This window comes from Haemaphysalis longicornis, unplaced genomic scaffold (genome assembly GCF_048455015.1).
Source record: "Haemaphysalis longicornis isolate Haplotype H1 unplaced genomic scaffold, Haemaphysalis longicornis Haplotype H1 scaffold_9, whole genome shotgun sequence".
Classification (NCBI taxonomy): Eukaryota; Metazoa; Arthropoda; class Arachnida; order Ixodida; family Ixodidae; genus Haemaphysalis; species Haemaphysalis longicornis.
In genome coordinates this window covers 45,824,336-45,845,610 of record NW_027526460.1, presented here as the reverse complement: position 1 = coordinate 45,845,610, position 21,275 = coordinate 45,824,336, and the positions used below count along the sequence as shown (strand labels likewise).

Sequence of the window (21,275 nt, the reverse complement as noted above, 5' to 3'; positions counted from 1 at the left end):
CGTGTTTATTTTCGCGCCCGAGGCCTCTTCTGAGTCCAACCCAGCAAGCTGCCTTTCTTGTTATTGTTGATACATCTTTCCTTTTTGTGGGCGTTCATGCGATTAACAGTAACTGCCTCTTCCCTTTCCCCCTAGTTTGGGCCTTGGCTGCGTGTGCCTTATCCCCTTCTAATAATGCGAAAGAAATAAATGCCCCACTATGCGAACATCCGGCTTTGTCGTAACCAAGCGATTGCCCCATAAATTTCCGAAGGCGCAAAGGCAACACAAGTAAGGGAAAGAAATCGGGGAATGCGGCCCTGGGATTCTAACCCGGGCCTACAAAATTCAAGTCAAGTACACATATTCTATACCACTGCCGATTGTAGGCTTCAGCCAGGTAAAAAAAATGGCGCGGCTTGCACTAGTGGTACAAGGCTGGAGAAAAAGCAGAGCTGGCGGCCCTTCTCCCTTCGTCGGCTGTTGCATTATCATCGTCAACAACAGCCAACTAGGTCCACCGCAGGACGAAGGCCTCTCCAATCTACCTCCAACCGCTCCTGTCGCGCGCCGCCTAGTCCATTCTTCGCCTCCAAATTTCCTTATTTCGTCGCTCCGTCTTCACTATTTCTCTAGACCTTTCTCTCGGTGCCCGCTCTATCACCCTGGTAGTCCACCGCTTGTCATTTCACCTAATTGCGTGTCTAGTCCAAGTCCGTTTTTTTTTATTTGAACAATGATATCCTCTATAGTTTGCTCTCTGATCCAGGAAGCCCGTTTCCTGTCTCTAAGTGTTTCTGCGATCATTGTTGTTCCATGGCCCGTTGAGCCGACCTAAGTAGGCTTTCAAGTCGTTTAGTAAGGCGCCAAGTTTCCCCTCCATATGTCGTGACTTCACATTCTAAAGCGACGCTTTGATTGATTGACTGACTGACTGACTGATTGATTGATTGATTGATTGATTGATTGATTGATTGATTGATTGATTGATTGATTGATTGATTGATTGACTGATTGTAGGGTTTAACGCGCCGATGCAACGCAGGCGATGATGCGCGCCGTAGTGGAGGGCTCCGGATTAATTTCGACCACTTGGAGATCTTTATCGCGCGCCGAAATCTCGTGCACACGGGCGTTTTTGCTTTTCGCCTCCATCAGAAATGCGGCCGCCGCGGCCGGGAATCGAACCCACGACCTCGTGCTCAGCAGCGCAACGCCTTAGCCACTGAGCCACCACGGCGGGTATACCGAAGCTTTGGTGTTCTCACTGATGGCGTCTGTAACGTATGACTCCCTGCAGGAAAGCCAACCTTCTCTGACGATAATGATAATCGTGGGTGAAGTAAAATAACTAAAACGCTTCCCTTCATCGGAATCGAACCTGGGTCCCTCGCATTATGAAGCCGGTGCCTATCCGATTGCTCCATTCCGACATGGTTGAAACTCAGCCCAAACTCAGGCGACAACCAAAGAAGCCGTGATGCCAAAGCCTCGCGTTCAATCATCGTCGCCGTTAGACGGAGAAGTGCATGATTTTATATTTATGGACTTGCCGCGAAAAGTTCTCCATGACTGGCAGGCCCGGATGGTTTCGTCCGCAGGCTTTCACATCTGGTGACCCGCGTTGGCACGTGCTAGTACCCGCGGCTTAGTCCAAAGCCAATGCCCGCGCTAACAACCCAAAGGAAATGGTGTGCGTCCGGAATGCGATGATAGCTTAGTCAGATAGACGCCGGTTTTATAACGCGAATGACCCACGCCTGATTCCTACCACGGAAACGTTTTCTTTCTTTTTTTTCAGTTGGTTGCACATAGTATTGTTCGCCACTAACCCGTACTCCTCGGGCCTTTAGGGTGGCCCAGTGGTTAGGTTGCCGGTTTCACGGCAGAAAGGTCCCGGGTTCGATTCCAGGGACCTCCCTAACCACATTATTTTCTTGAGGCTTCAGGTTTTCTGTCCACGCGGACGGATTTATGTCGGCCTAAAGAGCTCTGCTGTTAAAAGTGGGCCTGGGTAGTTCGCTGTGGCCTTCGACTTGGAAAGGGGTGTTAGAAACGTGTACTGCGGCCTACAGGAGTAATTTGAGCACACCAACTACAGAAGAGGTAACCATATCTACGCTAACAGCGTATATGTAGTACTAATAAGCGCAGGGAGAAGCAAATAAACGAAACGAAGAAAACGCCGCAATGAGAAAAGGATTATTATGTGAAGGTGGTGATGAGAAGACACAGTCCCACCACTGGAGGTAGGAGTAATTTGAGCATGCAAATTACAAATCTACCGAAGCATGTTTACGCTAATAGCGTGTATGCAGAGCTAACAAGGGTGATGGGTCAAGGCATAATCATTAATGCCACGACTGCATCTGTTGGCCCCCGTCGCCAAGAAGTCCACCGCCATACTGGCGTTCCCTCCCCCACCGCTGCCGATACTCAAGAAATCGCCGATGCCATCCTATTTCACCCCCGTAAGACGCACGCTATTACCGTGCGGACGGACAGCCAGGACACACTCCGTGATTTTGCCAACAACATGCTACCCATCCACATTAATGGACAGCTAAACACCTACATGCATCAACATCCCGGACTTTATGTGGACTTATTGTACTTCTAGAACGATAACGTTCGCGACAGTTCTCCGAGCAGCCCCATTCCTTGGACGGAGGATTACGACCCGATGGACGCGCGCGCTAACCATCGAATCTATTGGCGGTGAGATCTTTGAGTGGCGCCCCCTGGCTCTGACGTCGGCTTAGGGATTCGCGCCGCTGTCGTCTGCTACACTCCGCTTGTGAGGGGCAAGAGTGCCTGGGCTAGAAATCGCCCGCTTCGTTGCTGTAGTGCGTTAAAAAGCGTATTTTTGCGACTCAGTTATTTTGCCAACTTCTGACGCATCTGACTAATTTGAAGCTGTATCCCCCACAAGTTTGCAACACACGAAGAGATAGAGAACAACTTTCTTCAGAGTATCGGTCAGAAGATCGTGTGTAATTGTCCTTTCTTGCTTATTCGCGAGGATCAGCGTTAAGAGGTTCTCGATAAGTATTCAAAATGCGTAGGCTTCCCTGAAGTATTTTTGAGATGCTCCTACGAAGACTCAACAGTCTAATATTACGTACCAAGCAGCGGCCTCTACACGCTCATCGCACAGCAGGAAATAAAGCGGCTTTCTTCTGTTTCTTTCGTTGTTGTCTTGTATCGGATTAATGTTTCTTGCTTTTTTTTTCTGTCCAACGCATTAATTTTTCTGCTCCGTCACCAACTTCTTATTAGGAGGTTTCGGGATGTTTGGGAGCCTCACAAAGGTCGTGTAGATATTTCCTTCATTTTGTGTGGCATACATTCCCTTCTTCACAAATTGGCTTTCATTACGGCTGCGTGCAAGAAGGTGCATATCCGCAACGTGCTTTGTTTATTCACAGGCAAATAAAATGAGACGGTTTGTGCTACGCCACCGCGATCGCGCCCTAAACAATGTGGTCCAAGGTACTCGAAGGCGGCTTTTGTGCTCCGAATTTCGATCGTAATTATATCGTTATCATAACGAACTGACTCTCAACTCGAACAATGATGACATGATGATGATGATGATAGTTGGGTTTTATTGGCGCAAGGCCGACTATGGGCAAAGAGCGCCAAAAAGAAGTTACTGGATTGTGATGAGACCGTAAATACTACAACATGTGACTAAAAGACAATAAAGTGGTGCAAAACAAGACAATGGAGATGGCTGGTGTATAGGGCCAGGATGATTACACGTGATATGACAAGAGCTGCAGAAAGTTCACCTCAGCTAGAAACTTAAAAACACGCTGACTAGAAAACATGGGTTCGTCGGCTAAAAAATATGATGGGTGCAAAGGAATGTGTCGTCTGTATAATTCAGGGAAATGTTTGTGTCGTGTTGTGTCAAGTGCCTTGCATGTGATTAGTATGTGGACTACGGATAGGCCCTTTCCACACCTGCTACACGTGGGTCCCGAAGTTCCAGTGAGCAGGTGGGAGTGCGTCGCATGTGTGTGGCCTATCCGCAGCCTAGCCAGGGCAACTTCAGTGTATCTGTTGTGTGAGTCAGTTATGTAGCGTCCCAGTTGTGGTTTTATTACGTGTAGTTTGTTGTCTGTTTGTTGACTCCAGTGTAGTTGCCATGTGTTACGAAGCTGTCGTCTGATGTGTGTCTTTAGGTCGGTGTAAGGTACTGTTGTTATGTCAACTGTGGTCATGAGAGCAGCCGCACTAGCCATTTGATCAGCGGTCTCATTGCCAGGGATCCCACAGTGACCTGGTACCCAGCATATGGTTATTTCTAAATCTGAAGCATATGCAGTCATTATGACCTTTAAAAGAACATTGATTACATAGTTTTTTGACGATCTTCCTGATGAAAATGCCTGCACAACGCTTAGAGAATCTGTGTAGACGATGGACTTTTGAATCTTATGTTCGAGGATGTGATTTGACACGAGTAAAATGCCATACGCTTCTGCCGTGTAAATACTGCTGTGAAAATTCATTGTTTTGATAACTCTAAAATTTGGTCCGTGCGCTGCACAAGAGACAGTGGAATTAGTTTTGGACGCATCGCTATAGAATTCTGCGCACCTGTACTTGTCCTGAAGGAACAGGAAGTGCTGCAGAATTGCATTCCTGGGTACCCTATTTTTTTCAACACGAATGAATGACAGGTCGCATGTTACAGGACGAAGATGCCATGGTGCGATGAAATTATGAATGGGTGTCTTGTGCGTGTCTGAAAGAGGGACCGTGAGTGCAGAAGCCTCCTCCCTAACTCTGAGAGAGAAAGGTAAGGAAACGGATGGCCTGTTTAAAAAGAGTTGCAAGTTTGATGTATCGTTCATGATGGGATTAAAAGGATGGTTGGTAAGGGACACAATCTTAGATGCATACAGCAGGTCAACATACTCCCGCTGATGCCCTAGACACCACTTGTCGCACTCGACATAAAGGCTTTCGACAGGGCTAGTGCGGAAAGCGCCGCATGAGAGGCGAAGGCCAAGATGCAGCACTGGATCGAGCATTTTCAGTGCTGTTTTTGTAGCCGACCCATATACGACACTGCCGTAGTCGAGCCGAGACCCCACCAACGCTGTGTACAGGCGCAGCAGGAGTTGTTTGTCGGCCCCATAAGATTGATGTGAGAGGACCTTAAGAATATTCATTGTTTTTAAGCATTTGCATTTGAGCTGTCTGATATGTGGGATGAATGTAAGTTTTTCGTCGAATAAAATACCTAAAAACTTGTGTTCCTTGTTCACAGGAATTGGCACATTCTCAAGAGTGATGTCTGGGTCCGGGTGGACGCCACGCCTCCTGGAGAACAGAACACAAGAGCTCTTCGCGGGATTAAGATTAAAGCCATTCTTGTCAGCCCAGCCGGCAAGTTTCTTGACGCCGAGCTGGACTTGACGTTCGCAGATGGACAGGTTACACGACTTAAAGGATATCTGCACGTCATCTACATACATAGAATAAGAGATTGTAGGTGGCAGTGCCTTTCCAAGAGAGTTCATTTTTACTATAAAGAGGGTGCAGCTCAACACTCCACCTTGCGGCACGCCATTTTCTTGCACGTGAACATTTGACAGTGCACAACCAACTCTGACGCGAAAGGTTCTCTCCGACATATAACTACAAAGGATGTTCAACATGTTACCCGCAACACCGATTGACTTTAGGTCACTGAGGATACCGTACCGCCAAGCGGTGTCATAGGCTTTCTCTATGTCGAAAAACACCGTAAGACAAAATTGTTTACGCACAAAGGCATCCTTTATATATGTTTCAAGAGCTACGAGTTGATCGTTCGTTGATCGCCCCGCCCTGAAGCCTGCCTGGCAGCTCTCGAGAAGACCGTTGTACTCAAGGAAGTACACGAGCCTGCGATTTATCATCTTCTCGAGAAGCTTGCACAGGCAGCTGGTCAGGGCAATGGGTCGATAGCTAGCAGGAGAGGAAGGGTCCTTCCCTTCTTTTAGGAAAGCCACTACCATGGCCTCCCTCCAAGAGCGGGGAATGTGCCCCGAAAGCCAAATCTTGTTATATAGGTGCAGGAGTGTTAGAAGAGTTTCTGAGTGTAGGTGCTGTATCATTGTATATGTGATGTTGTCTGGGCCTGGAGCTGAGGGTTTACAAGTGCTCAGAGCGGTCCTCAGCTCATGAAGTGAAAACTCCGAGTTATAAGAGGAGGTTGACTTATCATTATCACGTAAAGACTTCTTTTCGGCCAATTGTTTGTGTTTCATGAAAGTGTTTGTGTAGTGTGCAGAGCTGGAAACGTGTTGAAAGTGTTGTGCAAGTGTGTTAGCCTGGTCTTCCAGTGTGTCCCCTGTTGTACTAACCAGGGGCAGGCTGTGTGTCTGTTGTCCTTTTAGTTTTCGTATTCGTGTCCAGACTTTGTGTGTGTCGGTGTATGAGTTAATAGATGTAAGGAAGCTGCGCCAACTCTCTCGTTTTGCCTCACGGCGCACACGTTTTCCTAACGCCTTGGCCCGTTTGAACAAAATAAGGTTGCCCGACGTGGGGTACCGTCGAAGGATACCCCACGCCTTGTTCTGGGCCTCTCGCGCCCGCCTACAGTCCTCATTCCACCACGGCCTCCGCTGGTTGCGCGGGGCACCAGAGGCGTGGGGAATGGATCTTTCGGCGGCGTCGAGGATGTGCGCCGTGAGGAGATGGGTAGCTTCTTCAACGTGTAGGTGTCCTATGGATGTGTGGTGTAGTTTGGATGTCTCTGTAAATGTATTCCAGTTAGCTCGTGCTTCATTGAACCTATTATGGGAAGATGAACTGCTTGGGCCTTTACCTATATATGTAAGTGAGGTGGGGAAGTGGTCACTGCCATATGGGTCAGTTCCCACACCCCACTCGAGAAGAGGAAAGAGAACTGCGGAGCCAATAGCCAAGTCAAGGCATGAGTATGTGTTGTGTCCTATGTTATGATATGTAGGCTGTTTGTTGTTGAAAAGGCATGCTCCAGAGGATGTAAGAAACCTTTCTATCAGGCGACCCCGGGCATCCGTACGAGACGAGCCCCAAAGAGAATTGTGAGCATTAAGGTCGCCTGTTAGAATGTATGGTTCGGGCAGCTGGTCAACCAGTGCCTCGAAATCAGAGCTCAAAAGTGTAACATCAGGAGGAATGTAAATGGAGCATACCGTTATCAACCTATTAAAAATTATTGTGCGGATGGCTACAGCCCCAAGGACGGTGTTCAAGGTGACAGGGTGGCATGCTAAGGATTTGCGGGCGATTATGGCCACACCGCCAGAAGAGTGTGTGCAGCCATCCCTGTCCTTTCTGTATACCAGGTAACTATTCAAGAAATTTGTGTGTTTAGAATTCAAATGTGTTTCCTGAACACACATTACACTTGGCTGATTGGTATGCAGAATCTCATACACGTCGTCAAGATTTTTCATAAGGCCTCTGCAGTTCCATTGAACAATATTTTCTCTTCCCATTATTTAGTGTGAGAGCTACTGGAGTGTGTATGTTTATGTGTTGTCTTTCGGGGCTGTGACTCTTGGATTGGGCTTTTTGGGTGGCCTATCTGTAGGCTTGGACGACGGAGGCCGCTCCTTGCGCTGCGTTGCAGGCAAGAACGGCACGACGTCCATCTCGTCGTCCGATGTCCTGGGTGTGCCCGTGGAACCGGGCCCCCCGGACTTGGCCCCCCTTCGGGGGCCCTTCGTTTGACCCGCCACCGCCGGTGGTGTCGGAGGCACCAGAAGTGGCACGGGCGGTGCGGTGGCGGTGGGAGCCGGTGCGGGGCTCGTGGTGTCCATGGCACACTCCAACGCACTGGACGATGGGGAGGCACGGACGGGAGCGGCACCGGTCCCGACGGAAGAGGTTGCCACCACAACCGCTGCTGCCTCAGCAAGCGGCGTGGTGGCGGGTTGGGCTGCCAGAGGCAACCCCGGGGGGGGCGGGGGCGGGACCAGGTCCGACTCGCGGTACTGGGTCCCCGCCGAAACTAGACGCCGCTCCGCCCCCCGGCGAGCCGCGTCGGCATACCTCCCCAGGGGGAAAGAGGCGAACCTCTTTCGCGCCTCTGGGAAGGTAAGATTCTCAGTCACTTTTACCTTGATGATCTCCTTCTCCTGTTTGAATTTCTCACATGTTCTAGAGTAGGCCCCGTGGAGTCCCTTGCAGTTAGCACAGATTAGGGTTTGTGATGGGCAGTTGTCAGATACATGATCATGTTGTGCACACTTGGCGCATGTTAGTCGACCACGACAAGCATTAGTGCCATGTCCAAACCGCTGACACTTGTAGCAGCGGCGTGGGTTAGGCACGTAGGGTCGGACCGGACATCTCAGGAAACCTGCGCTGACCGATTCGGGAAGTGTTGAGCGGTCAAATGTCAAGATTATGTGTTTAGTAGGTATTATTTGGTCGTTTCGGCGTATCGTGATTCGCCGCACAGCTGTTACACCCTGTTCGCTAAGCCCGTCCAGCAGATCTGCTTCAGTCTCATTTATTAGATCTCTATCAGAGATCACGCCCTGGCAGCTATTAAGACTGCGATGGGGCGTGATCTTGATGTCGACATCGACCATGCGCGTTTGCTTCAAGAGGTTACAGGATTGTTGTTTGTTTTGAACTTCAATTAGGACTTCTCCCGTTGTGAGTTTTTTAGCTTTGTACGATTTGCCTACAAGGCTTTCAAGAAACTTGGAGATGATAAAGACAGACTGGGAAGTGATGGGGTTTGATTTATCCAGGGATTCCATTACCAGGAAGCGCGAGAAATTATCGGGCTTTGGAATGGAGATCGAAGACAAAGGAGGAAAAGATACTTCGGTGCGGCCCCTTTTCAGGGACCGATCACGTTTGGAGGGGGGGTGTGAAAATGCCATATGATACATTGGAAAGCAGGGGACGGGGGTACTTTCTTCCACAACCTTACCCTGATAGCTGAGGAGGTCCCGGAGCTCCCTGCCTGGTAAACAGACAGGGAGCCCATCCGCCGGAGCTTGACCTGGGCTCCGACGGCCACCGTTCGTGGTTTCTAACCCTCCACCTATAAACACATTGCCACGGTTGGATCCAGCGTATGTTTGGGGGCTCGGGGTCCGCGGTATCGCCAGTACCGTCACCAAGATTGCTCAAGGTGCCCCGTGCGGGGAACAATGATGACATGATTACGGTGTTGAAGGCATGATATACTCGCTAACTAACGTAATAAATAGTATACCTGCATATATTATAAGACTCGAATCCGAAGAAGAATTCCAAGTAGCTCTTTATTGCTTTTCAACCCTTCCAGGCGCGAAGAACAAATCCTATTCTACTCGGGATGGCGTTCTATGATTTGAAGAAAATTACTTTTACTCTCTTGTCCTGGACTGAGGACTAGGCCCACTAACCAGATCGATTTAATTGTTAAACAAAGTTTTCCCCTCCTCCTCTTACTCCTCCTCTTCTTCTTGAGTGCAGTTTTCCTATAACGCATATCCGGATATCTGGAAGATATGGCTGTGCAAAATGTTCCGAAAAATCCCTCCAGGTCTTAACAAACATATATCTGTTACTATAAATTTAACGAAGACGTGACTCGTTTTGCTCAATAAACCTCCATACTGGTTAGATGCCTGGTATATAATCAGCACGCGCGTATATACACACTGGAACTCAACCTACAGTTTTTGCAGTCTATAGTGCATGTCGGCAAACTTTCATGCCTTGACAACGTAAAGTTATGTAACAAAACGCGTCCGAGCGTTCGGCAAGGTTGCAAAAACTGTTTTACCTTACATATGATTACCGGGAATCGTGATGCCTTCTGCCAAAGCCGACAGCCCTAAAGGCCTCGAATTTGTTTTGGTCTTGTATTCTCTCTGTTGTCGGTTACTAGCAGCTGGCTCGAAAGATTGCTTAATACAGAAGCTGACGCCTAGCTCCGACTCTTCGCGCTCCGCAGAGGACCGGCTTCGCAAGGAATGGGGTGGCGCCGGCAATGTTTCTCCCGTAGCGGTATCCAAAACTATATTTTAATTGACACCATGAGCTAGTGTATGCGATTTTAAGCCTATTATTATGATAAAAACCCACACGCCAATTCTGGTGCGGACAAGCATCAGACGTTGACCGAGCGCAAAGAAACAGCAGGGAGAGCAATCCTGAGTGAAGCAGACGACAAATGCGAGAATCCCTAAGCTGACGTCACGGAGGCGCGCTTCGCAGCGCCGCCTGTGTTCGCGCTCACCGCCAATAGGCGTCAGAAACTGAAAAAACTCCACCGCTCCCTCCGCCTTTTTCCTCCAACCTCACCGCACTTCACAAGCCGTCAAGCCACCTACATCCGTCAAGCCCAAACTAACCCTCTACCGTGCTACCTTCTCGAACATCCAATACATCAACCACACGGGCCTCCCATACTGTCAGAAATGTGGGGGTCACCCAAACATCCACCACGCATGCCGATCCTCTCCCCATGCAACTCATTCGCCACACTCCCTATGACCCCACGCTTTCCCACACCTACTCCTGGGAAAGATGGGTCCAACACCCCCAATCCCCAAACCCTTGAGCGATGGGAGACCTTGTTGACCAGCCCCGCCCTGCCGACTCAGCTCGCACTGACAGACAGGGGCCAGGAGCTGCTGGGAACATATGGGTTCCGTAACTAGGGAACCACCCCGTCTGGTGCCAGCGCGCACCACCGATTTCTTGGGCTCAGTAAAAGTTGATTCCTCCTCCTCCTCTTGCAAACCTCCGTGCCACGTTGTGGCCCACACTCATGGGCACATAACTTTTGTGTTGGACGCGAAGCCGCCTTCACAGCCGCATGAAAGTGTTCCTTCATACCACAGCTGCAACTCCACCGCCTAATGAACAGAACTTCCAATATTTAGACGTGAATGGTGTGCAGTGAATCTCTCTCTCTCTCTCTCTCTCTCTCTCTCTCTCTCTCTCTCTCTCTCTCTCTCTCTCTCTCTCTCTCTCTCTCTCTCTCTCTCTCTCTCTCTCTCTCTCTCTCTCTCTCGGTCATAGCAACCGAGAGAAGAAGTGAACGACGCGGTGGAAAACAATCATGACGACGGTAATGAGAGGACACAATCTACCGACTGGACACGTTTCCGCTGTCGATGCTGTGTCGGCTGCGATTGACTCTGAAGCGCCTACCTCAGCGGCAGCTGTGAAATGTGGTCGCCCACAGAAGTACGCATCAGAGGAAGTTGCAAGGGAACACAAAACGCCGCACGCCGTGCAAGAGTGAGTGAGTGAGTGAGCTAGTGAAGACTTTATTGAAGTCGCCTGCAGTAATGTCCCTAATGGAGCACCATGACGCGGCCTACGTCATGCTGTCGGAGTCCCTTTACTCGACAGCCGCCCCTCGAGGTTCTTCAGCCGCCTCTAGATAAGACGGGGGGGGGGGGGGGGTGCTTTCTCGGCTTTCGATAAACTTCTGCCTTTCAAGGGCCGCCAGGATCAGCCGGACGGCTCTTGTCGATGCTTCGCGCCGCAGCCTCGAACCACGGCGGGATCGTTGTTGCTGTTGCCGCTTCTCTGGGCCTTGCCGTACAGTCCCACAGCAGGTGAGCCGCGGTGGCTCGTGCACTGTGATACACCTTGTACGTGTCGTCCTCGTACTGTTCGGGGCACACGTGTTTCATGATGACTGGGGTCAGTAGCGAACCCGTCTGCATTTGTCTGAACACCGCCGCCTGCTCCCGATTCAGACTCGGGTCGGGCGGCGCCATTCTCCTCCTGCTTGGCCTGTAGTGCTTCGTTATATCGTTGTATATACCCAGTATATCCTTGGTCTCCCCCCCCCCCCTCCCATTTTTCAGACGGGTTCGCCACAGCCGCGCGGCCTCTTAACTCTCGCGCGGTCGAGTTCGCCGTCTCATTGCGGTTCGCGTAACGCTCCGAGACTTCGTTCCCGGCGTGGGCCGAGAACCACTTCACTGTCACTTGTCTGTGATTGAGGTCCAGCGCGGCGAGCACCCGCATTGCTCCACAGCATACTCTGTTCTTGGCATAGTTTCTCACGGCACTCTCAGAGTCAAACAGCACGGTCTTGCGGTCGGGATCCGAGATGGCTAGAGCAATCGCCACCTCCTCGGCGCACCGCGCCTCCTTCGAGCGTACGCCGGTCTTGGCGTCGTGCCGCCGGTCTTGGCGTCGTGCCGCCGGTCTTGGCGTCGATGACCACCACCGTGGACGCTACGCGTTCTCGATACTCCGCCGCGTCGACGTACTTCGTGGCCGACGCTCGCTGCTGCTTTAAATGCTTTAACCACCATTAGCCAACACCACCGCAGCCGTTACGACGCGGAGATCACACGCCACAAATATATCCCTCTGATGACAAGGACACTGTCGCAGCAGAAGATGACATAATCAAGACTGACCTACCACTAGACAAAAATGATCGCATAGCTTGAAATAAAATGTTCTGCTTTCACATTCGCAGATGTAAGCAGCTGAATTTTTTTTTAAGTATTACGAGCTCACAAGTAGGAAACCCCATCGTGCATTTTTTATTGTCCCCTTAGGCACTGCAACATAGGTGCACCGTTGTGGAGTAAACAAACCCTCAAAATGGGTTTGCGTGAACGCGTCCGAGCAAACATGCTCTTCAAAGTACGAGAAAAAACAAGCCCATGCCGGCCGCCGCTGGGCATCAGAGTCGAAACCGATGAAGATAGAGTTTTTTGTCAGATCAATAATACATCCCCGAGCAGCGCGTCCCGCTGCGTTGTTTTGACTCGGCTGCTGCCAGGAGTTCATTTTTTCCTCTCGGGAAGGCGACGATCTCCCGCTGTGTGCTGCGGGCCAACCCTGCTGGCGCCGCACTTACGCAACGCTATGCCTCGCAACCCCGTGGCGACGAGCCGAAGGCATGGTCGATCTCTTGAACGATCGATGTTGAGGCGTATCTTTGTGTCGGTGGTTTTGAGATTTCGTAGATTGCCGTGGCGCCGAAAGCTGGCAGCGTGTGCGAGATATGTTATGCCGGCCTAAAGCTTTGACTCCAGTGTCCGCGCCTTGAAGGTTCGGTAAACAGCCTTTGCGCTTGGACTCGTTTCTCGCTTGGACCTTTCTCTTCTAAGCGCTCATCGTCATCATTAGCCTATTTAGGTACACTGCAGGACGAAGGCCTCTCCCGAAATGCGAATATTCGGCTAAATGCTATACCAGAGTTGCGAATCTTGACCTTGAGGTAATGCTTTTTGTGTCTCAAGGAACATTCGTAGTATGGTTGCACCTATGTGGTGTAGCCTGCACTGGTATCCGGTGATGTCAAACCTTACCGGAGCAGGCAACTAAGCTATAAGTAAGTAAACACTACTGTCCCAGATTTTCTCGCGTGTGTGATGACGTGGCATACCCTTGACTTATAAGGGGTTGGATATGAGCTGTTGGAAATTAAAGAGGTTGCGACGGCACAAAAAGGTTTAGATCTCATTGGAGATTCTTTGTGTAGCGGTTCAGACAGCTCATAATTACAATTCAAGCAAAATTAGAGCACAAATATATGGCCCCTAACATCCGCTGTCATTTGCTCTTTGCTTTCGCTGCTCGAGTCGTTAAGGCAAGCAAAACATTGTTTCGAGGCCTGCTTCGTTGTGGTCATCAATACAGAGAAGTTTGAAAGCGCCGACGAAATCTCAAGTACACGTCTGTGGTTTTACGCTCCGGAGATACACCTGCGCTATGCATGAAGTGCACCGTGGTGGGTTCTTATCGACCACATGGGAATCTTTAACGTGCTCCGACACATTTCGCCTCGCCAATCAAAAAGACGGTCGGGAATCGAACGCTCGATCACCTCGATATCGGAGTGTCCCAGCCTTTCTTCCCCTACGATGGGTTCCAGAAACCGGCAGAGGCACAGTCAATAAAATAAACACTCACTTCTTGACAAGCTGGGCCATAATTATTCAATTTTATAAGTTTTTCATGCCATACGACCTTCTTTATGGAATGTATTTAAACTATACTTCCGCCTTTTTCTTAGTTGCTTCCTTGCGGCATTAAGGACTCCACACAAAACTGCGTCAAAAAGAAAGCTTCGATTCAAAATCTTCTTACATCGATGGCATGAATATCTTCGGCGCCTGCCACCATCATTCCGCGAGCGCCGCAAGCTCGCGCGGCTCCTTTACCAGGAATTGAAGCTTCAGAGCTTTTTTTTTTTTTTTTCATCTACGAAAGCTTATCTCGTCTTCAGCGGTTAAGGGACTCCCCAAACAGGTAGTCGAAAACTCGCCCGTACCTACTCAACCATCACACTTTGATTTGTTGCGTCGTACCCCTTCATTCGGATCGACGTCAAACAGCGCAGCGCAAACTTTTCTACGCCGGGCAAATGAAAGAAAAGAGGAACAAACAGAACAAAGAAGACACGCTATACAGTGTCTCGTCCTAACAGTGTGTCTCCCCTTGCAGTGTTCCGCGGCCCAGTAAACACAATGGACGTCCTCTGCTTTGTGATGTCGATACAACCTGATACAACCTATACAACCTATATACGGGAAGGCGAGGCCTCGACAAAGGCGTAGTATGTTCGAGATAATTGAGAGGTGGAGAAAAGAGAGACTGACTGCGGCTGACGCTCTTTTGCTGCTCCCCTTTTTCCATCACTTGTCTCGGTAGAATTGATGGTGTCCCAAAATGAATAGAAGAGCAATGCCGTGCGGACATCGCCGAGCCTCGCTTAACGCTACAATGCGTGACCATGTGTTGACCACAGCGACAACGGTAACAGAAGACTTCAACGTTGACTTCCGGGACTCTTCTGCGTGGATAGCCGTTTTCCAGGACAGTTTCCTTTGTTGTTGTTGTTGTGTTGCGGAAGGCTCGAAACAGCTGACACTCGTATTGGACTTCCCCCGAAATACGGTGCGGCGATTACTTTGCTGGAGCTTAAGCTCCAACAAATTAATCGCCGCGGTTAGTGGACGGAAAAAGCGACCCGTCTAGACCTGCGCTTCATGTTTGCGACGACAGCATTGCCTTGCCTCCGCGAGCCAGCGTGCTCGTTACTGTCAAATTGGAGCGATCCCGATTTTGTCGAGGGGTCGCTGTTTGTTGAGGGGTCGCACACGACAGCAGTCGTTTAGTTGGACGTAATCAGCGATGAGGTCACGCAACGCCATTTAGCAGTGTTATCCGGGCCGGACAAACCTGGAAAGCGAACAAGATCAAACGTGAACACTCACCTGACGCTGTCACCACAGCTGTGCTTTCTCTGATATGGCAGAGAGAGGCGGCTGAATGACGGTGGCCAGGACCTGGTGGACGCTGATTTCACCCGAAGCATCCACAACTTCAGATGCGTCCGTAAGGTGCCCTGAAGGTTCGCCATCTGCAATCTTTCCTTGGCCCTGACGCAGTTTGTATGCGTACACCTTTGCACAGACTTCTACCACGTGCCCACAACGACGGCACTGGTAGCCCCGAGGTGTACGGCGTGCCGACGGACGTATCCGACCCTGCCGCAGCGGCCTTCCCGGTAAGAGCACTAGGCGCCGGATCCCATACACATCTAGCATATATGGGACACCGCTCACGGAGGCCCCTTCTTTCAATGTTAGGCAGACATCCCGTTTCGAAGTTTCCATGCGGTCCATCTCGGGCAGCGCCAAGCTTTCCGAGTCACAAACTCAACATTGCGTTATGGTTCTGTAGAATTACACAGTTGTACGCTCTCCATGAGGCGGGCAACCACAATAGCTTTATTCGGCCCTGTCCGAAGGCGATTTAAAGTAGTCCGGGACGAATCGTGCATTTTAAGGATTTCGCGACAAAATTTCTGGTGCCTATAAGCTTCGGCTTCGCTAGACCGCTGACGCACGTTGCTATCCATAAATGGCTCCTCTTCTATTGGCCAATACTGGTGATGTCTTTCAGGTCCATAGCACCGACAAGAGCATTCCTGAAATCCCAGGCATGGTACTGATTACCTTTGAGGTCAGCATGCAGAAAAACGGGATTCAAAATGACGGCACCAGTCCGGAGGGAGGGGAGGGAAATCTTGTACTTTCTTCATGTTGGCGAGCTGGAAAACATTGGCCATATACCGACGCGCTGTTTCCACCTTGCATCACAAGACAAAAATTCATAAACACCCTAGTGGTAAATGTAGGATGTGGGTGGGTAAGCCCCCTTCCTCCCCCCCCTGCTACACGCCTTGCGCCCTAAAAGTTTGCTCCACTAATGCAAACAAATGCATTGTTGGGAAGACATTTAATGAGGGAGAATAAAAGGAGTCTTATATCAAAGTATAAGAGCCTAGCGCGTTTTAAGACACCGTGCATCGATATATCCCAATGTAGCGCAATATACCGAGCGAGCCTCTTTAAAGTCGGCTTTACTACTAAACACATTAATTGCGGGGAACACATTTTTTAGGGGAAAATAAGGAGTCTGATATCATATCAATGTATGAAAGGCCTAGCGCATTTAATGAAGTACTTGCATAAAACCTTGTTATCGTTTTACGGAGCGCTTAAATCGAGCCCATTTAGAAAACCCGAAAATTTTGGTCCGTCCGTCTGTCTCGTCCGTCTGTCTGTCTGTCTGTCTGTCTGTCTGTCTGTCTGTCTGTCCCCCGCTCGATTCAGCCATCCGGCCAAAGGTTGAAAGGATGCTTGAACGAGAAGTTTATATGTAGCCATAACCTTTCTGAACCACCAAATATGGGAACATACTTTATACTTGTCAACATTGTTGAGGAAAAAGCAAACGTTAGTCATGTTTGCGGCAAAACAGCAATGCACAACTGGCGCTCGCAGTGTTCTTTTATTGCACATAAACGTGTGCTTGATATTCGCGATAGCGAATAAGAAATAAGCATTGAAAACAATGCTTTGACTCAACAATAAAAAAAGAGCTCGCCCGAACCTGGACCTCGTGGCAATGTTCCAAGTTCAACAGTAACAACAGGTCCCAGTAGATGGCGCCAGCAGTGGAACGTTGGAAAAGTGAGTTGAGTTTGGCAAACCGCCTCCGTATTAATCACGGGAGGAAATAAACGAAAGGTTGAGAGCGTGACAGGTGGGCAGGGGAGGGAAGAGGGGCGTGTACGTGGCAGAGTCGGCCGAAGACCATCGTCTTTAGACGACATTTGCAGCGAACTGAGCAGAAACGCGGCCAACTTTTTGTGAATAGCTGTTTTTATACGGCAGAAGTGCGACACGCCAAGCGTTGCAGACGGACAAGCGGGTTTTCTCCCTAAAAGTACACGCAGAAACACGAGAGCAGGAATGCGCTGTCGCTGACTCCGAACACATTACGGAACTTAACATGATTGCCTTGGGTACAGAATCCGCGTTCTTGCAACATGGCCACGAGCGCTGTTTAACGATGTGCAAGAACCAACTAGATTAACTGTCGATTCTATTGAATACGTTTAAGTTCTCTTGCATTTGTTAATATAACCGCGTTTGGAGCTTTCATGTTAAGATAGTACAATGGGAATAGATTCTTGTTTTTTCAAAGGCACAAGGTTAACACGGCGTATCCTCAGAATTGTGCTGCTGAGCACGAAGTCGCGGGTTCGATTCCCGGCCGCGGCGGCCGCTTTTCTGATGGAGGCGAAAAGCAAAAACGCCCGTGTGTACGAGATTTCGGCGCACGTTAAAGATCCCCAGGTGGTCAAAATTAATCCGGAGCCCTCCACTACGGTGCGCCTCATCGCCTGCGTTGCGTCGGCGCGTTAAACCCGATAATCAATCAATCAATCAATCAATCCTCAGAAAAAAAATACATTTTTTACAACAAACATGTTCTTCCGTTTCAACAAACGACTCAAGAGGAGCTCTACGTGATTTTTTGTATTTATGTAAGATTGAATGAGGAAGCGAATAACTGGGCGTGATAGAGCTTCTTAACAGCGTTTTCTTATATTTCGCCGTCTTCTTACTTGCCCCACTATTGATTCGAGAACTGCGCCAACTTTCGGTTCTTACTCCCTGTGTGGCATTGATCCCTGTCTTTCACCCCTCCTTACGCCCTCACTGTTTGCTTCTTTCCGGGGGTTCGGTTTCTTAACGACAGCTATTCGACGCATCCTTTACTCGCAAGCAACGCTCCTACAACTGTGCGACGGAAGGTTTGAAAAAAAAAAAAAAAAAACATGTCCTACAAAGCTTAACAAACGAGCACTATTGATATGTTTTCGCGAAACGATGGAAAGTGGCCCTTCGGAGAGAAATCAAAAGTGCCGTCAAGTCGGCCGACTGCCGTTCAGGGCCTAGATCACGTGCTAGCAATCGCGTCGGTTTCTCTCTTTGCGCGGCACAGGAAGACCTTTGGTTTACTTTCGGAGTCGCTTCGGTGAAACGAAAAGCGGTTCTGAAAGATGAATGGATGACACGAAAGAAGAAGTGAAGGCCGAAGAATAGAGAAATAAATGGGGGTAGAGGGTGGGGGAAGAGAGATTTGACGGTGGGGTGGAAACGGTCGAATTCACGAAGACATTGAGGGGTGCACGCCATGATCGCTGGTCTTCCAGGAAGCGATATGTGGAGCACGCATTCGCATGGCAGCGTGTGTGCCCATCTTAGTCTCCATATCCTGCATGAAGCATCCATTCATGAGTCAATAAATAAGCTGTCCCTTGGCCTTCTCTCTTGGCCTCTTTCCTTTCTTCCGCTCTCTCTCTTTCCCTCTTACGAAGTACAACTTTTTCCGTTCGCGCTGAAAATTGGCGGCATGCATTGAGCTCGACCGTTGGTGAGAACGCTGACTGGCCAGGCTTGCGTGACGGATGACGGGAAATAGAAGTTTCTGAGTACCGTTACCGTGTTGGCTTTAACATTTAGAGTGATCGCCGGAATCCACTGCGCATGTGCGGGCAGCTACCAAAAGCGGGCACCTACCGGCACACGTCTTACCGCCGCCGTGCTGCCAACGTGAACCAAGTATACAATCGATTCTTGATTACAGCAAAAGCACCAGTACTAATGCTTGGTACAGGATGTTGTTTGCCAAGTGAGGGTTGTTAAATGATAATGAGAAGCACGTAAGGCGAAAAAGTTTCTCAAAAGCGCAAGGAATATGGGAGCCCCTACTCGTGCTTAGCAGCGGCCATAAACCGCGATCGCTGTGCTAAAACATGTTCATACCGCTATGTCGCGGTGCCATGGTATTTCGCTACGTTCAAAAGGTAACCGTTAACTTCGACTCGGTGACGGGAACGGTATAATGGGCCTGGGCCCCCCGCTGCTTACCCTTACAGTGATTGGCCCCGCAAACCCTTCCAAGAGTGGTTGAACTGTAGATATACGCGGATGGTATATGAGTTCGAGAAGAAAAAGTAGTTACTCGTCGGCATGTGCGTGCGTGGCTGCATAAGGTCGTACACTTGACCAATTCTTATCTACATAGACAGGTGTTGGATGCCCCTAGGCTAGAAACAGACGCGCAGTGCTTGTGCATACACGAAGACATATGTACGCATGCCCTGTGTGTATTAATGGCAAAAGGGTTGCCTATATAAAAAATCACATGTTTTTCGACGTATTTGTTGACAGAGGCGTTTCTTGGAGCACCCACGTACGTACCTTGAAGAAGAGATTCTTTGCAGTGGTCCATATTCTTCGGATAATCGGCAGCAACACGTGGGGAACGCCCGTGAAGTCAGTGTTTCAACTATACAACGCACTTTTCTCGGGCTTTCTGTGGTAGAGCTTGCCTGTCCTTTGTTGGTTTGTGCAGCACAAATACATATACAGGCACTTTACGGCACACGACAGCACACCCTCAGGACTTGTCCTGGCCTCCTATGGCACAAGTTAACAGCAGTGCCCATTGCTGTGACCCGAGATTACCCTTTGACAACTTAAATGACTAACTGTAGCAGCTGTCCATATCACCGCCCGGTATGCCCCGAAGTTTTCAATTATGCTTGTTTCTGTGCCACGGCAATTTCTTGTTCATAATGAAGCTACTCAGCCTATCTACGAAAAATGGTTACTGCTATTGCCAAGTCCCCTGACACACGGCCCAAAGCTGGCGCCCTCCCGAGCGCAAAAATAGATATTTTAGCATATAACCATTTAACCGTCCGAAATAACAATAACGAATTTTGGGAGATAGGCTGAGCACCTTCATTTTACACAAGATATATTTGTAACGCGAAAGGCCGGGCCTTAAACAAAGACACAAGAGGCTTTCTGTGGCAGTTCCGCATTAATTGTAAAAAAAAGCCGGGCAAGGAGCAACTGAGTTCGGCATGAAAGTATCAAGATGTTCCCCTGTGCTGCCCTCGACCACTGCCGTTAACACCAACCGCCAACGTGGGAAAAAGAGCCCGTGGGCCAAACAGAAGGACGAGATACTCACTCAGCTTCATGGACGACGTTCCGTCCCCGGGAGCCGACGCCGCGTCCCTGAACTTCTTCTGGGCCACGATGATCATGAAGCCGTGCGAGGCGACCAGTCCGTCAGCCAGCGCGTGCGAGAGGAAACCGCACGCACACACGGCCCACCCCCACCCTCCCTCGGGGTAGTAGTGTTGGCGAATGGTTGCCGCCTTGAGCAGAGCCAAGTCTTGTTCCCGCTGCACTCCGGACGGGTCGGGGTGACACTGGTGCAGGCGGTGGTGGTTCCGGGCGCAGCACAGATGCGCGAACTCGGGACACTCCTGCTGCTGCTGCTGCGACAGGTGGTTCAGGCATGCTGGAGCACTCAGGGGGCGCGGCACTGAATAGCTTCGGAGTCGCCGTCGCCGGTTCTCAAGTAGCGCCCCGGATAGGTCGATGGGCATCATGCTGCCACGGCACGGCGCACCCACTGCGGGAGTGTCTTCTTCTGTTTGCTCGGACGGGGGCTTGCAGCACGTGCACAAATCACAAAAACTATATTTTCCGTTTTAGGACTGCGTATTTAAAGGCAGTAGCCACTGATTAAACTGAGAAGCTGGAGCACCACCTTAGGCGGAGCGTTATCGATTCATAAACGTTTACACACAGTCAAGTTCCTGCTGCATCACTGTCTACCTCTCCACACGTTATCTCTGCGCTCAGTGCGCTTCGGTTTCTGAATTATAAAAACCCGTTTTAAAACTTTCTGCTGAACATCCACCGTCCCAATTAGCAATCATGGTAGCGTTAGAGTCGTAGCATGTCGGCGAACTCATGTCGGCAAACCTATCTGCGTTTTGCTCTTAAAAAAAGAGTTTCTATCTCTCTCTCATTTTGTTTTCACTTAAATTCTGTACACGAGGACATCTCTCCGCAATAATACAAGAGGAATAACTGGGCGACGTTTACTGAATCCAACTTTTTTTTCTGTGTTATAAGAGGAAC

General features: G+C 49.7%; 1 protein-coding gene across 2 annotated transcripts in view; it reads right to left on the bottom strand.

Annotated features, from left to right (window-relative positions):
* LOC144153646 (monocarboxylate transporter 10-like) overlaps positions 1-21,275 on the bottom strand; it is a 307,668-nt gene that overhangs the window by 236,092 nt on the left and 50,301 nt on the right. The window contains exon 3 of one of the 2 annotated variants that reach the window (XM_077685300.1): positions 20,311-20,797. In XM_077685300.1, coding sequence (XP_077541426.1) covers positions 20,311-20,737 — 427 coding nt within the window. In that variant the 5' untranslated portion in view covers positions 20,738-20,797. Of the gene's footprint in view, positions 1-20,310; positions 21,013-21,275 lie in introns of those variants that run through there. The other variant, XM_077685299.1, reaches the window with a different exon arrangement.